Source organism: Diprion similis, chromosome 1 (assembly GCF_021155765.1).
Source record: "Diprion similis isolate iyDipSimi1 chromosome 1, iyDipSimi1.1, whole genome shotgun sequence".
In the NCBI taxonomy this organism is placed as follows: Eukaryota; Metazoa; Arthropoda; class Insecta; order Hymenoptera; family Diprionidae; genus Diprion; species Diprion similis.
Window position 1 is genome coordinate 3744448 of NC_060105.1, and position 16698 is coordinate 3761145.

The 16698-nt window shown below is 42.6% G+C and overlaps 1 protein-coding gene across 3 annotated transcripts in view; it reads right to left on the reverse strand.

Annotated features, from left to right (window-relative positions):
• Nucleotides 1-16698, reverse strand: part of LOC124410364 (pituitary homeobox homolog Ptx1) — a 40725-nt gene that overhangs the window by 7421 nt on the left and 16606 nt on the right. For all 3 annotated transcript variants that reach the window (XM_046888877.1, XM_046888789.1, XM_046888703.1), the window contains exons 2-3: nt 4223-4420; nt 2661-2917 (exon numbers count right to left, since the gene is read on the reverse strand). In XM_046888877.1, the coding sequence (XP_046744833.1) occupies nt 2661-2917; nt 4223-4420 (455 nt within the window). The remainder of the gene's footprint in view (nt 1-2660; nt 2918-4222; nt 4421-16698) is intronic.

Genomic DNA, 16698 nt, shown 5'->3' on the forward strand with positions numbered 1-16698 from the left:
AAAGATGCAGGACTAAAGAATTCTAAAGAATGTTCTCACCGGCAGCCGAATGGAACTTACGATAAGTATATATGGTGAAATTTTATGGCGCATGGTCGAGTGGGCGAGACAAGGGGTGGCGTATGAATAAAGGGACCGATTCGACCTCTTTCCTCACTTTAAAGATTCGTCGAAGTGGTCCTCGAGCCGACTGCAATGCAAATATACAGCAGGAGTCGCTCCTTTCGTGCTTGAAAAATTCTAGAGTGCAAAAGCCTCGTCTCAAGGATTGTGAATTCCGATTGATCCGCGATTCGGGATTCCTCCGCACCCTTGAACCGTGAAAGTTGTCCCGAGATTTCGATTCATGAATGAGCGATTTGTCCGTGGTTCCAACGGTTTGAAAGACCAATTTGCCAACAACGGATCGCATTGCGTAAATTTGCAGATCGCGCAAATGTGGCATAGCACTGTATGGCTTGGCAATAATTGATATATACACCGACGGCGTTTCCGCTGACAGCCGCTAACCCGGCGAATACGGATGACACCCGGTAATCCGCATCCTCGTACCCGCCTCGCCACCACCAACCTTCTCTCCGGCCCGACGGCAGGGTTGCAGGGTGTTCCAATCCGGCCACCATCGCCAGTGCCTCTCCGCTCTCTGTGTATGTGTTTTAGTGCGCGATGCAGCAGCCATACTAATCCGCCGATGGATTTATGGTCTTAATCACCGCCGGATTACGAGGGACAGCCACGCCGCAGATAGACACGAACCGAAACATACGCCTGCCTCTTTGCAGATAACGTGAGTGCAACCACGCGACGACCCAAGGGGTGGACAGTTTTCTCAGGTGGAAAAAGGAGCGATTTTAAAGCGAGGAGAAAGTCAGCTTGCAGAGCTCTGCGCAAGCAGGCTCTCAGGATTTATTAACTTCCTGGCTCTAATTCCCATTTTTTAGAAATCCTTATTTGATTAGTTCATTCTTTTTAACAGTATAAGTAAACGTTGTTGGAAACGAATTCACGGTGGATATATAACATGTGACGTGAAGATTTATCGCTGCGAAACACGTTGGTTGGGAAATATTGTCGTACTCGACACGAGGACAAGTTTGTCTCGAGTATTTACGGATCAGACACACACGACGATTTTGTAACTCTTGTAAATCTTGGAGACTCGGCTTGGTCTATAACGCATTGTCAATGATACGTTGACCGAATAAAGATTTAGTGAATTACACGCATCTTACACGTTTAACAAAAATCCGTCAACATCCGACGACAGAAATTGCTTCATAATTCAAGTAAAATTTAACGGTAATTATAATTAGTACATCCCTGAAGATACCCAAGGCTGTTTAAATATTCATTTGAATTTGAAAATACATACGAGAAACCCGTGATATTAAATAATTAGAAAGATGTTTCCATCCCGCATCGAAATGAGTGATCGTGAGCTGTCGAAGTTCGAGAGGGTGATAAACAGCGGAAGCGTTAGAGTTAGTCCAGCGCAGAATCGGTGTATAAAATAAATTCCCGAATGGCGAAAGGCTTAGAGAGTGAGGATAGTATAGGAGACGAGGTGTGACTTCGGCCCGTTCCACCTTTGGCGGCAACGTCGGACGGATAACGCGGTAATCGTATTTTAGCTGTTTTGCCAGTGCGTTAAACAAAGAGCCACGACCTCACGGGGATCACCGATTTACAATAAAGAACCGACGCGGTTGGCGGTCAGTCGGGTTCCGCAGGATCCACTGTAGAGGTGCAGCAACAGCGATGCTGGATATCTGCGAGATTTTGGCGAACATTCGCCGCGAGGTCGACGCCACTGTTGCGCCGTGTGTGGTTCCGTAAATCCGCGGGAGCTTAGCGTCCCAATCCTCCCCTGGGCAGGGTGGACCCCAACCTCTCGGGGCGCAATGACTCCTGGACGTATATCGGCTCGCAAAATTCAAACGTGCAGCCAGATCGGTTCTCGTTATTCGGCCGATTTTTTGAGCGAGCTCAACGAGATCCTGACAAGACGGTATATAGGATTACTTCGAGGACTGTAGTACGATGATGTTGTGTGTCAAGACGTGAAGAGGTGCCGAGGCTCCGCCCTGGCGCTATACCCCCTGATGGAGACAGGATGCGAGGACGAGTGTTTTGCTTGTAACCGATATACGGCCGGCGAGTCAATGGCCAGCCTTGTATTCTCCCCGAAGGATGTACGTATATCCATACTTCAGATATTCGAGGATTAGAGTTTGTTATTTTGACCCTTCGCCCGGATCTTATAGCGCGCTTTACCAACGGCAGGTTGCAGACGTCTGGTGTAGATATTTCTAAACCCAGACTACCTTGCACCCCTCATGACATCGGACCAGAACTCGTCGACGTCGTTATTTAGACTTGGCAGGCTAAAGAAGACGTCTCGATAAAGGAGTAGCGCGATTTCCCAGAGATTTGGAAGAAAGAGTAACTTTTATATCGACTCTTGTAATTTTACATCTACCTACTATCACTTTTTCATTGCGAGACAACGAAGTGTTTTCATCTTCGATGAAATTTAAATCTCGAAAATTGTCGCCCAAAGTTGATTCGCATCGCGTCTTCGTTTCGGATAAATTATCATCGATATGTACAGGGACTTAACATCGTCGTAAAAACATTTTTAATCAAAGTCCTCAACTCACCCTGACGCGAGCTTCCGTGAGGTTCGTCCACATGGCGATTTCCTCCCTGGTCGACATATCTGGATAACGATTCCTCGCAAAAGTGGCTTCAAGTTCCTGCAGTTGCTGTGACGTAAAATGCGTCCGCTGCCTCCTCTGTCTTTTGCTCTTCTTGCCATCCTTATCCTCGGCATCATTAACCCCGACACCTCCTCCAGGCGAAACAACCCCACCGGCCGATCCAAGCTCGTGTTTAACTTCCGTCGGCGTCCGAACACCTGTAAATACAAAGAATTCAACAATCTATATTCAACGATACAGTATTAATTCTCCTCCAATAAGGTCTAGACGACTCTCTCATAATGACTCTGCACCAACATCTCTCGACCCAACGAATTACCATTGGATCCAACTAACAAAAAATTCTCTCCTCACGCACGCGTGAAACTCCGACGTCTGTTTACGCTCGCCTAAAATTTATCAAAGAGTCCTACTAGAGCTCGGAGTATCGGGGACAGATCACGCGGTGCTTTTGATAGATAATCTAAATACCGCATTTCGTTCGGCATAGGTTTTAAGCGTCCACATAGGGCACACCAACACCGATCGAGCTCATGAGCCTCTCGTTTACCTGCGTCTAGACGGATGAAACCAGGGGAGTCCGTGAATGTGAGGGTGACAGGTGAGGGTACGCCTCCTCCTTCTCCCCCGCCCCCGCCGCCCCTCACGCCTATTTCTCTCTAGCCGGCCCCTAAGCGCGGCCAGTACTGACAGCCGCGTGATGGATTGGCTCTGGTCAAACGGACCGCTATCATCGAACCTCGCTGATGGTGATACCGACTGGAAATTTAACGGAGAAAACTAACCCGCGGGTAACCCGGCGAGGCCCACGACCGCTAACCAACTAACGAACAAACTACGTTCAATAGGGGACAGGGGAGAGGATGAGGTCTTCATCCCGGCGTCGCGGCGCCCAAAACATTACGCTAGTCTGACAGATAAGGGTCCTCGACGACAACGACGACGACGACGACGACGACGACGACGATGACGTGGAGTCCGATCGGTTATAGTTACTAAATTTGCTTTTGGATATTTGCGAAAATTTTTCAACACACTTAAGCGTAGGTGTTTTAGTATTTGGGAGCTCTTTTTCTATACCTTGTTTTATTTTCTTCTTCTTTTTTTAACCCCGTAAACACGTGTACGGAAGAGATCAGGGGACGCTAAGTGATCGGTAAACAGTATGCGAGGTGGTCCTCGACGAACAAACAGACTTCAGGCTTGGAAAATGTATGGTTCACCAACAAGACCCGGAGGGTGTTGTCGTAAACTTGATAAGAAGAAAGGACGAAACTAGTTCAACTGATTTTCTTTGTTGCGAGTGTTTTTCAGCTTAGAAATTGCGAATTTTAGTTACAGTTCATTCGCGTTGTGATACGAACTACATTTCATTTTTAAAATCGCAGCAACGCCGTTGATACCATATCGAAAATGATCGTGTCCGATTGTGTCGCGCCTGTTCCCGAAGCTTCGCAGAATTTCAATGATCGTGGAAGAAAATAACTTTGGCCGCCACTCACCTTTCCGTATATCCGGCCTGTGCGTGTTGTTGGAACGATTCCTCTGCTGCGCTGAGGAAAATCCTCCCGACGGTGTCGTGGGTGTAGCACCAGGGGTGCTCGGGGTGCTGCCACCCGGTGTGTGAGCTCCGTGACCGCTGGAGTCCAGTCCGGTCAAGGCCCCGTTGTTGCTGTCCCGGAAGTCGCCCTCCGCCCACACTGAAACGCAACACCAAACCTCTTGCAACATAGTTTAAACTGACCCTAAACACGTGTAGAGCAAAAGAAGAGCGGGAGAAAGAAACTGTCGATTCGTTTCATGTTTAGAGTCAATTTTCCGTGAAAAAATTCGCGAGCAACACACAAGTTCCTCCTCACTGTCTTATAGAGTTTCAATTTTATGTGTATATATATGGTAAATTATATTACCTTACAGAGGCAAATATTGATATTCTTTGACACTTTCTTATACATATATTCTATATATATTACATATACGTAGACAGCATATGCAAATTTGAACCACTTTACGGGATAGAATTGTCCTGAAGTGTTTCAGGGGTGGGGAATAAAATTAGAGGAAAAACGAAAAACGAAGATAGCGCGAGCCTTGGACAGAAAAAGAAAATGGATAGAAGCATTCATATTGGAAGTTTAATTAATTTCATTCTACTTAGAAATCCTGGATTGACGATAAAAATGACGGGGTAGTTTTTTTTTTCCTTTTTTGCACCGGCGTGTTTTATTTTCGTTGTTTTTTCCCAAGTTTTCTTAATCGTAGCTCATTTCATGATTATACGGATAATAAAACAATACGATATGAACGGTTGTATATTCGTACTGTATATAACATGTGTGTCTATATGTGTATATATATATATATATATATATATATATATATATATATATATATATATATATATATATATATATATATATATATATATATGTATCGGCCGGCAATAAACTCGTCCTTGCCTAGTGCAATCGCGACAAAAGCTTACGCAGCTATTATACCTATGTATAGTCTCCTTATCATTCCCAGGTGTTTTATATTTCTCTGTCGTTAATTATACAATGAAATATAAATATGTATACACGCGTAGATATATGGATGCCCCGGTACTATTGACTTTGCAAGCTTTGCTGATTACGCTAATTGGTAGGTATACTGTATACAATCTCGCAATAATGCTGCCTTGATTTAGATTTTTTTTTTTTTTTTTTTGGTTCATTTTATACAATTGCGCAATCAGGCCTGTTTCTTGCAATTTGTCAAATAATACAGTCAAGCGAAGTAGAGATGTCAACATTTTTCGTATGATAATCATTTATGGCACTCGCGATATAAGTTCGTAAAAAAGGTTGACGAACAAAAAAGCAAGAATCACAAAGAGACAATATTATTTATTATTTCTCTGTCGGCGTAATAAAATCGATTAGCAATCAGTTATCGGTTTGTCTTTATTGCGTCCTTGCAGTGTCTAAATTGCGCGGTTCAATTTTGCGGGATTCTACGTCGTACGTGTTACAAAAATCCGGATTATTTTCATGAAAATTGTCGCAATTGTCATTTCTCCAGCCAATTTGGTTAGGTTTTGTTGCCCTTGATATTGAGGTCGTCGTTGAAAGATTTGATATCAACGATCCCAGAAATATATGCAGTTTCTCGAAATTGGTTCTAGTTTTTTATTTCATCGACATTTTCATAAATGACTAAGAAAAGCAATTTTTAATTGAATAATTCGATTTCTGTTTCTAATATCTAAAGTTTAGCAAAAAAAAAATACTATGAATAGCTTTAGTTATACTTACGACGTTTATTTAGATAGAAGTGAAAAAAGCAACGGAAATATAATACTTTCTTATTACCGCCATGAAAAAGTCACCATAGATTTCGTTAAAAGGGGGGGTATAAGGGTGTTACAAAGAAAATATTTTTTTCTCAAACGCGCATCAAAATTTCTGTGGAGCATCTCAAATAGAACGTCTTAGCCAAATTTCAGTTCTTAAGATAGATTTTCTCCATTTTCCATTTAAATAACGGGTAAAATAAATTTATTGATTTTTTTTCCTTCTTAACGGCTTGACTTATGAACTGCCTAAATACAGATTCTTATAGTAAATCCCACGCTCTATAAATAAGTACCGCGATAGAATTTTCCTAAGTCTGACTGATCGAGAGATTTTTGCCCATAAACATTGAATGATTTCCAATACGATACTACAATAACAAAAAAAGTTCATTCGCAAATTCTACGTTTTCAAATAGCAGAATTCACAGAAAAATTCAGGGCAGCAAAAAGAAAAAAAAAAAAATCTATTTTGTAGAGCTGTGTTATCAAAGTGAAAAAAAATTAGCGGAATGAAATAGAAATTCAAAATTTCAACCCTATTAAGAGTAGGTAGGTAGTGTATAACGTATGTTCGTAAACGAGACTCAAGTTTAATCGTGAAAATTTTCCTCTCTTTGCTTTTCTTCAAGCAAACATACGTACCTACACCTACACCTACACCTACACCTACACCTACACACCTACAGAGATACACACAGATACGCGGAAGCGAAGAAGAGGAAACACTGGGACAAATAAACCGCGGGTCTCTCCCAGCTATTACTCGAAAAGATATATACCCTGCAGCGAAGGCAGTTTTACGAGCCTCAGTCCTCCCGGTTCCTCTGCCCGCCCATTTTTCGTCCAACATGCGTACGATATAAGATACGTGGATAAAGTTTAGGCGTCCAAAGATGCCGCCAGTTCCTACTTAGCAAACCCAAACTTATTGTTAAATCTGGAATAAGTTAAGAGATCCAATAATTGCTTTAACGTCGATTTTACGTGGTGCAAAAAAATCTACCGTTAAAATGCATACGACGATCGGTAATTTTTCATCACAGATACGCGGTAAATTAATTCAACCCGAAAACGTCCCGGTTCAGCAGATTAATCGTCATGGTTTCGAGTGAGAAGAAAAATAAATGGTTCAGGATGGGTGGTGGGGGGGAGGAGGGAGGAGGGAGGAGGGAGCACAAAAATGGATAAAAGATACCGTTCTTGCCGCACTCTCGAGCAAAGTCTCGTAGCTTTTCCTTAAGGCCTAAAGCACGAGATGAGGATACTTAGCCGGTACAAGCTGCTAACTGAAATAAATCATAGCTGCCTCGTGGGGTGGGTTATAGTATAGGTATAACACGTTTTATACAAAATGTTAAATGGCGGCTGCGAGCCCCGGGCGTAAATTCCGTCGGGCTCTCTCGTTGTTCGAGTTGAAGAGTGGTTTAAATTTGAGGCATTAATCGTGGCCCCGAGCCCTCGACGCCCCCTCCCACCCCCTCGTCCCCCACCGCCACCGCCCAACCAGTGTTATTTATCTACTAGCTGCGCGGGCGTCTTCTAAAAAACTTGTCAGCGTCATTCGACCCTCGAAGAGATCCCCGGAGGAGCGAGAAGAAGAGGAAGCGAGAAAAGAGAGGAAATGCAGAGGCTTGTGCATGCATTCGGAGCTGCAGCTGAAGAGCAGCGAGTCGTCTAATCGACCGATCCACTAGTTTCACTCTTAGTTCCGTTTAGTTATATTTGGTTACCCCAGGGTCGAGGAGCGACGGGGTGTGGTTCACAATTAGTCGCCCCATAACTTAGCCTGATTTAGTATATTGCCAACGCCGCCAGGCAGACGCTGCTGCATCCACTGATCCCTGCAGGACGTGACACGCGTGACGCGTTCCGAACCATGAAACCGAATCTGGGCAAAATTTTGGCAAAACATATTTATTTCTCACCATTCTCCCATCGATGGAAGAAAAATTTCCTAAAGAAATGTGTAGTAAGAATAAAAAAAAAAAAAATAAAAAAATAAAAATACTTTTCCTCGACGATGCACCGCATCCGTAACCGTAACCGTAACCTTAGGCAAGGTAGGAACCGTTGGGCATTAGCTGGCCGGTTTATCTGAGAGGAGTCCTTAGGGAATCTCCGGGCAAACAAGCCGCCATCCACCCGCGTTAACAAACAAATATACAAGGTTCGCCGGGCTTCGGGGCTCGTTTCGTTTCGGTTCACCCTTATTGTCCCTTTCCGTGTTGTTACACGTGTTCACGAAGCCCTTAAATGACATGGAGAGTTGAACGCGATCAAACAGGTAACCGATCTGTTTGTTGCCGGCAGATTATATCAATGCTTTTCGTCAAGCCCATGTTTGCTCGCGACTAGAAACGATAATACGGATTACATATCCGAGTATAAGTCCGCTTATAATGTTCCTCCAGTGCGTTTTACCTTTTTAACGTTAGAAAGAAAAAAGGCAAATAGCACGCCAGTAAACGAAGATAAGTTAAGGACGAAAATTACCAGGATAAAAACATATACGCTTGTATAGAATTTTTGTTCCTTCAGGCAAGTCCTCGAGATTCAACCTAACTTGATTTGTGTTCTCCGATGCTGGAAGGCGAACTTATATTATTATAATCAAAGAGCGGAGAGATAAGGTAAGAAACAAAATCCTCTCGTCACGGTTACTCGGGGCTTAATTTATTTATTACTTTTTCCCTCCTTTTTTCCTCTCTCTCCTTTCTTTTTCCTCAAATTTATTCCTTTTTGCCTCTCGACTTTTGTCCGGGTGGATGGTGTTATTTCTAAGATTGATAGAAGCCAGCTGAGAGTCATTCGTTACATGGACGACTATACGCGCGGCGCGATATCCAAAAGACAGATTTCTATTAACGCATTTCTCGCGTTGTCTTCGCTGTCCGCCTTGTTTAAGTCGGAAGTTTGACGGGAAGCAATTTTTCCTCTAGCCCAGGGTAGATTTTCCTCGCCCTAATTTTCACCGGCTTGACGCGACGCGTAAAACGCGTATGTATATTTTAAAGGGAACATAATATCGCATCGTGTTGGAATGAGAGAAGCAATTTGTTGAAAATCAACTATTTCGTGACGGTATCTTGTATCCCTCTCTCTCTCACACACACACACACACACATCTTTATAAATAGCTGCATGGAGGAGGTTACCGATCTTTCGCCACCGAAAGTCAACGATGCGCCTATTCTGCTTACCGCGTACTGCAAGTTTCGAATAATCATATTATATGGGTCACGAGACGGCGATGAAGATTGTCTCGAAAATTTTCACCGGTAAAAAACCATCTTCAATCAAGTCTCCGCATAAGCATATGTGTATGTATATGTATACTTTATACACACTACAGTTTCGACTGTGAAATAACGATTGAGAAAATGAAAGGGGTTTTCATCCCCCTATAAAACGTAATCGAAAGTCGTTTGGAATCAGGGATCGGTGCGCTATATTGGCAGGGAAAGTTGCCAGCTTTCTCTCTCTATTCCTGTGTCGTAATCATTGACGCGCGCCGAGCTTTCTTCCCTTCTTTTTTCTCTCATTTTTCTTCTTTTTTTTTCCTTAAACTCAAAAATTTCCTACGTTCGTCGCGGAGAAACGGTTTAACACTGTTCCCACGAGAGTCCCCGCCGAGTTCCGGGAGTCTCCAGATTTTGGGTCAATTTACGATTAAGTTACCCGGCCGCTATCCTTCGGCTGAACGTGTTCCGCAGCTTCCACGAGGTTCCCAAACTATCCCGCCCTTCTTGTCAAACATTTCATCATTTCACACCCAACCGGTCCTCACTCAAAATCTATACGTCTCAGAATTACAAATATTAGAGGAAAAAAAAACTGCAGAATATTATTGAAATAGAAGAATGATACATTATCGGATAGATAGTACAAATTAGTAGATATGCGCGTAAATTTCTGAGGTTTATCTAAAAATGAAGAATCCAAATTTTATTTCCCATTTTCACACCTCTCAAGTCACAAAAATTTACAATATCAACATTTTCACCACTAAAATTCGTTTCAATGACCGCTATTTTCAAAGATTTATTATTATCCTTAATTACACCTTAATTCCTTTGAAATTTCAGTTCTCCTTTGAACTTTCGACACGCTTTTTTCTTCCACTCATCACTCACATTGCAGTTTTCTATCAAATTCGAAGCGTAAAAAATGCGATCAGTAAAACGAGAGTTTAAAATTTTTGCCAAGACCCGCTAAATAAAATTCGCATCGAGTGAACGAGTAATTTTGGCAACGTACAGATATGTAACGGTCGTAACATTTTCGGATACCAACAATGCGAGAGGACGAGTTGCGTTTGTCCCAGACGCAAGATAAAGATGAGAAAGGAGCTGCAGCCAGTCTAGGCGTCTGAGGAAAATTTATCACTCTTCTTCTGCGCTCCGCGAGTTATTTTATACCAAAGACAAACCAACGGTGCAACCGCGAACGCGAAGCCTCAAGCCCACCCTACCGGCTGTCTCAGCTGCTCGGCGAGCTTTTTGCCCCGCGAGACTATCCAATATATTAGCGGCGACTAATCCCCGCTGGATTTTAAGCCCCCTCCCAACGATGCACTTCGGAAACGACGATTTTCGAACTCGGATCAAAGAGCTGGAAGGAGGAAGTTAGAGCGAGAAACTTGTTACACACTGCGATGATTCGTCTGGATGAATGCAACCAGATTTGCAGAGGAGGGAGGGGGCAAAGAAAAAAACGAAAAACATAAAATTTTGAGACAAAAATTACTGAACTTTGCTCGCGATGTGATATTATCAAGACGATTTTCCGCCTTCGCGATTCAACGAGAAGAACTGCGGTGGGGTAGCGAGAAGTTGTAATTTATTATTATCAGTTTAAGGGTAGAGAGGGAAGTAAGGCTTCGAGCTATGTGAACGTAGTTCGAAGCGATGAATAAAACAGCACGTGACACTGGAAGTGGTGCGGTGGGTGGTTAGTGGGGTGCATCGGAGTGTGACAAGCATAATCGGAGGGTTGGAATTCGCGGCTCTGGTATAATATATCCATGGCTGGATGCTGAGCGAGTAAAACATGCGACGCTGTTGCAGCTGTTCCATTGTGGTAGCCTCTCACGGCGTAATTTTCCTCCGCGTCAAGGCAAGTATGAAACTTGGAAGAAATTTGAAGGAAAATTAATCGGAAAGAAATTATAAGCTGCATGCAGGGATGCAGGCGAGAAATTTTTCGGTGCATGGCATGAGGGGGTGAAAAAAAAATGAAAAACAGAGCTTCGAGTAGAAAGGTTCGACAAAATTTTTCCTCCAGTCACGTAGGCGAGTTTTTACACTCCATCCGGGGAGCAGCTCATCCCTCTCCCTCCAATAATTACCCCTAGACATTTTCATAGACGCGACACCGCCGGGTGACGCATGGCTACGTGGCGTCGGCACCTGTGAGCGCTGGAGGATTCGAAGGAGGACGAAACCGCGCTAATCTCCTAATCCCCAGCTTCCTTAGGAAGTCGTTTATTAGTAAGCCTCGCTTCATGCTCGACGTCGCGACGCCTCTATTGCTTTTGTCGTTAAATAGTCGCAGCTCTACCCTGTCGCTATATATAGTCTCCACCCGCGCAAAACGTATACCCTCCCACGTACTCCAGCGGTAACTGTAAAATTTTTTATTCCTCTTCATACGACGGGACTACTTATACCCTGTATTATTTGGCGAGAAAATATTTTTTCAACCCACGCTCATTAAATTCGTAGAGATTTGAATCCTTACCGAGTGAATGAGAGAGAGATTTTCTCGACTGCAGAAGATGATGTTTTGTTTGATAAATTGTGATAAAAAAATTCTTTCTCATTTCGTTAAAGAAGACTGTGACTGTTCTGAGAAGACTGCTCAGAGTATGTACGTGAGAAATTTGAAAAAACGATTTTTGCTCGCATTTCAAATCCGGATAAAATAACGTGCATATATAATTACGTAAAACAATTATTCGTGTCTACAGTCGTTCCAAAACGACGACTGTGTAATACATACACATTTTTCAAATTCGAAATATGTATTCACGAACCGAATTCGAAACATGATAATTCGAATACCTCAATACCATCTCGTCTCGAGATGAAATTAATTTACAAAGACACTGAAGTTATTATGACGGTAAAAAATGACTACCATAGAACAATTTTAATAGTCAGATCATAATGACCGAATATATCAGATAGTTTTGGATTGACGATGAGTAGTATTAGATCGTGACAAAAAAAATATCCAATAAAAGTCCACACCGCATTTTTCTACAGTGTATAAAGTCGCGTACCTATATCGAGTTGATAGGTGCAGTAGGTATAAGTCGTAAAGTGTTGCCAGTATGGTTACGACGAGTCTAAAAGACTCAGAAACAGTACAAACTGTTGATTTATCGCGTTACAACTGAATGTCTAACTATCCCGAAATGAAGTGGCAAGTCCGGAATGGATCGGGTGTCCTTGGGGTTCGACGCGAGTCCGAGTAGCAAGTAAGTTAGTGAGTATAAAACGAGAGCAGATGATGGGAGTCTTGGAAAGAGCGTGTGTCGTTTAACGTCTAGACGTAGCCAGTGACACGGGTTCGCACAATACAACTCGTTGGCCCTCGACGTGGCAATTTGTTTAGCTTCAACTTGACGCGGGGTGAACGAGGAGGAGGGAGAACGCTGGGCGGTTCGTGGAGTATGAGTATATGCGAACCATGTGCAGGCAGGAGTCGAAAACGGTAACCGGAGAACCGGCAACTTTTCCGAAGAAGGTTTGACCCGCCGCCGGCCGATGAACGAAAACGGGAACCGTTTCAGACTGCTTGGCGCGAGTGCAGCAGAATTAGGGGAGGAAAAATACAGGCTGCAAGCTGCCGGAGGGAGAAAAATTTTCGACACTCTCAACGATTTAGGGTCCCCATCCCTTATTGTGCGCGCAGATTCCGGCGGCGAGGCGTTTCTCCCGTTTCTCACATATCGGCACGCACGAGAAATGCCAGAGTTCTTTCTTACCCTCCGATCTCACCCTCTAAATATACAAACCGCATGGTTAAGAGGCGGCCAGGGAACCTGCCGGTTCTCTTATATATACGTGCAGCTGAGATAATGGGAACGAAATCAGTTCGTTTCTATGTTGATCCCTCGGCTATTCCTCCGGGGGTACTGATGGAGTTAGTAATTGAGCAAAACGCTTATCCCGATTCCTGTCGCGACCCTTTCTCGAGCACAGCTTTATACCGCGACGACTAAACGGCCACTTTTTCGGGCTCTCGTGTCGGTCTAATACGAAATTCGATTGATTAAAACCAGTAAATTCGGTCCAAAATTCACGGGGCTTGAAGAATGAGAATCTCAAATCCCCCCATATGGAAAGTGAGAGTTTTTTCAACTCTCGTAAGCCTGCACAGAATACTTAATTATCAAACGTACAAATCCAACTAAATCACAGATCGGGCATAAAAAAATCTTCCCATATTCAAAACGATCAGTTACATAATTCAAATGTCAATTTTCGTTTCCACGTAGTGATAATTCTGTAAGAGAGTATCGAGTCAGTGATTGACCCAGTTTAACGATATGCTCGTCTGTCCTGCATGTCGTCCTGCGATTTATCGCTTATCAATAATCGGAAATATTTATCAAACCTCAATCGCAAATTGTCTATATCTTTTGCATATCTGAATTGAAATTAGCAAATCACACTGAACTTTGCCCCGCGATGTGTATACGATTACAATTGACGTATAGAAAAAGAGAGAGAGAGAGAGAAAGAAAGAAAGAAAAAAAACCACAGTGTTATTCTTGCAACAATGATTGCGATCGATTAAATGTTTTGCGAGAAAAGAATTGACAAGCTCTCAAATCAGTTGATAAAAAATAAACTCCAGGCATGGTGGATTTCACTCGTATGTACATACCTACAAACATACACGTCACTGGTAAATTTATATACACAACCGAGTCCTAAATTCCCGGTTGAACGATTTTGCGGTGCGAAATAAGCGGCTAGAAGGTCTCTCGGATCTCCCGAGTCCCCGTCGTGGTGGTTCCCTCGGGAGAAATGGGCCAGCCAAGGCAATTTGTCAACACCATTAGCACGACTGCAATGGGAAGGGGTTGCGACTCGATCGGGTCGCATCTGCCAACCAATGCCGCGGTCAGACAATAATAAAGGGGTAGTGGGTAATGACTCGGGGCGTCAGGTCGAGTCGGCAGCAGCCCTTAAGCCCCCTTTTCGTTGTTGGCTAAATATTGGCATTCCGCATTCGCACCGGGCAAGTCATACGACAGATTTTCACTTCGAAATCGATCTCGATGCATCCCCGCATTGCAGTTTCGGAAACGTGATGAGTTATTTATTTCCTAGTGATTTACTTATACCCTTGGCATTAATAATCGGAATAGAAAAATAAACCGTATAATAGTCTGCAAGAATGGCTAAAAACAGAAGCTAAATCATAGCTTGACGAATAATTTTAGAAAATACGTGCAGTATTATCTTATTAGTTCGTGATTTCTATGAAAAAATCTTGTTAAACTTTCGGAAAAATTATGAAAAAAAAATGTCATTTCTGATTTGAAGTTATCTATGAAAAAAAAGAAAAGTAGAAAAAACCATCGATCTCGCTGAAACAAATAAGCGGTGTAAACTACTTTTTTCAAGCGTGTCAACGTAGAGCGAGAGAAGAATCACGGTGTCTCTAATACTGGTTAGGTAAAAAAGAAAAGAAAGCGCAAAAGATCGGTGCCATGGAATGAATGAGAATGCGAAACGCGACAAGCGAGCTGCGGACTGTGAAAACGAAAAGACGAGACATGGCAATGGGAATAGGATGGGACGGGATTGGAATAAGATCGGGTTTAGCCGCGGTGTCGGGTTCGAGCCCCAGATAAGTCCGGCTTATCCCGATAAGCCGGTGAGTTAATGAATCACAAAACAGGTGGTAGGACTGGTACCCGCGGCACGGCGCCTTCGTGCAGGTCCACGTCTCTGCTAGATAATGTATACCTATATACATGTTTGAAAATCCATATGCATACGAGCCCGACACCTTTCCGCCACCTGAGTTTAAGGGTTGCGAAATTTTGTGAAAGCGCCAAATCAAAAAAAAAAAGCAAAAAACTGTCCCTAAACTCGGAGTACAAAAAACGTTCTTTGTCAAATCTTCGCGCGTTTTTGAATCCTTTTCCGTTGTCTGACTGCGACATTTTTGTCCTACTCGAAGGGATCGAATGACAATATTGAACGCGAGGATAAAAACGACGTAGATACGTGGGATTTGGCGGAAGAAAAAAAAAACACATACAAACAAATATTCGCAAGGTGACTTTGGCAATCGAAATACAAGCGTGAAAAGCTTGTTGCAAAATTGTGAAACGGTAAACTTGCACGATCTTTGCAAAGTCGCGAGCTTAGGTACTCTATATAATTCTGTGCACAAAAAAGTTTCGTACAAAAAGCAGGAGGATAAAAGCACGTGACGCTCTCAACGCTACACTTCATATCGCGTGTGTATTACTTCGCGCACAAACACTGCACACACAGACGCACACACATACATACAAAGCCAAACCTATCTCAGATTCACGACTGTAAACAGCGACGAGTTTTATTCTGATAAGCGTATGTGCCTGGATTTATTGTTCGCTTATTACACGACGTGTTCGATTGCTTCTCTGTAATAATTCTGCATAAAATTTGACGATAAATATAGTTTTTACATCTCAAAGGTAGAAAAACTTGACAAATGAATCAGCGGGAAAACGGTGTTTATACAAACAAACAAATTTCACATGTATACATACATATATATATATATATATATATATACAGTTTTTGTGCCTGTCATGGATGCAGATAACGAGAAGGTGGAGAGAAGACATTGTCGTATTCCCGTATACGTGTATATTATTTTTCACAGATCAAACTTGGCTGATACAGATATAACCGTCGCACAAGCGATTACAATCGGTACAATCGCAAAGATATTTGGAATTTTCGCTGTCGCATTGTAGACATTATCTATCGTTGTCAGATATTTTATTCTATATATATATATATATATGCATATATATATATGCATATATACACACACACATATATACATATATAAATACATATGTATCGATGCGATCGATTGATCAGTAAGTATAGATATATTATCCACAGAGAACGACGATGCGATGGTACATATATTATAACATACGCCGTGTAAAAAATGAAAAAGATTTAATAACGATTTTTCAACTCGTCGGCAATGCGAGGACAATCCATGTTGGCGTAAGCTAAACGGTAACTACACAGAAAATTCTGTGAAATATTTATTATTGCAATACGTGTTCCACGCATCGAGACCTGTCGAAAATACTCAATCGGATACCGATCAATTATTGAACGAAGCGTTGATAGAACGAAGCTTTGGAGTTTGAGATAAAATTTTTTTTATATCAACATCGGATCAAACGTACCGTCGATACATCTATAACAGATGCACTATAATCAATTTCGACAAAGCGACGACTGAATAGTGACGAAGACGATTTTCCCGTCAAACTGTGCCCGCAATCTAACCGCTTTAGGCATTCCGTTAAATTGTTAATTATAAATTAAAGGAAACAATCCTGGTTCAACTACATCTCCATAAAATTGCGCGACGGCCGTC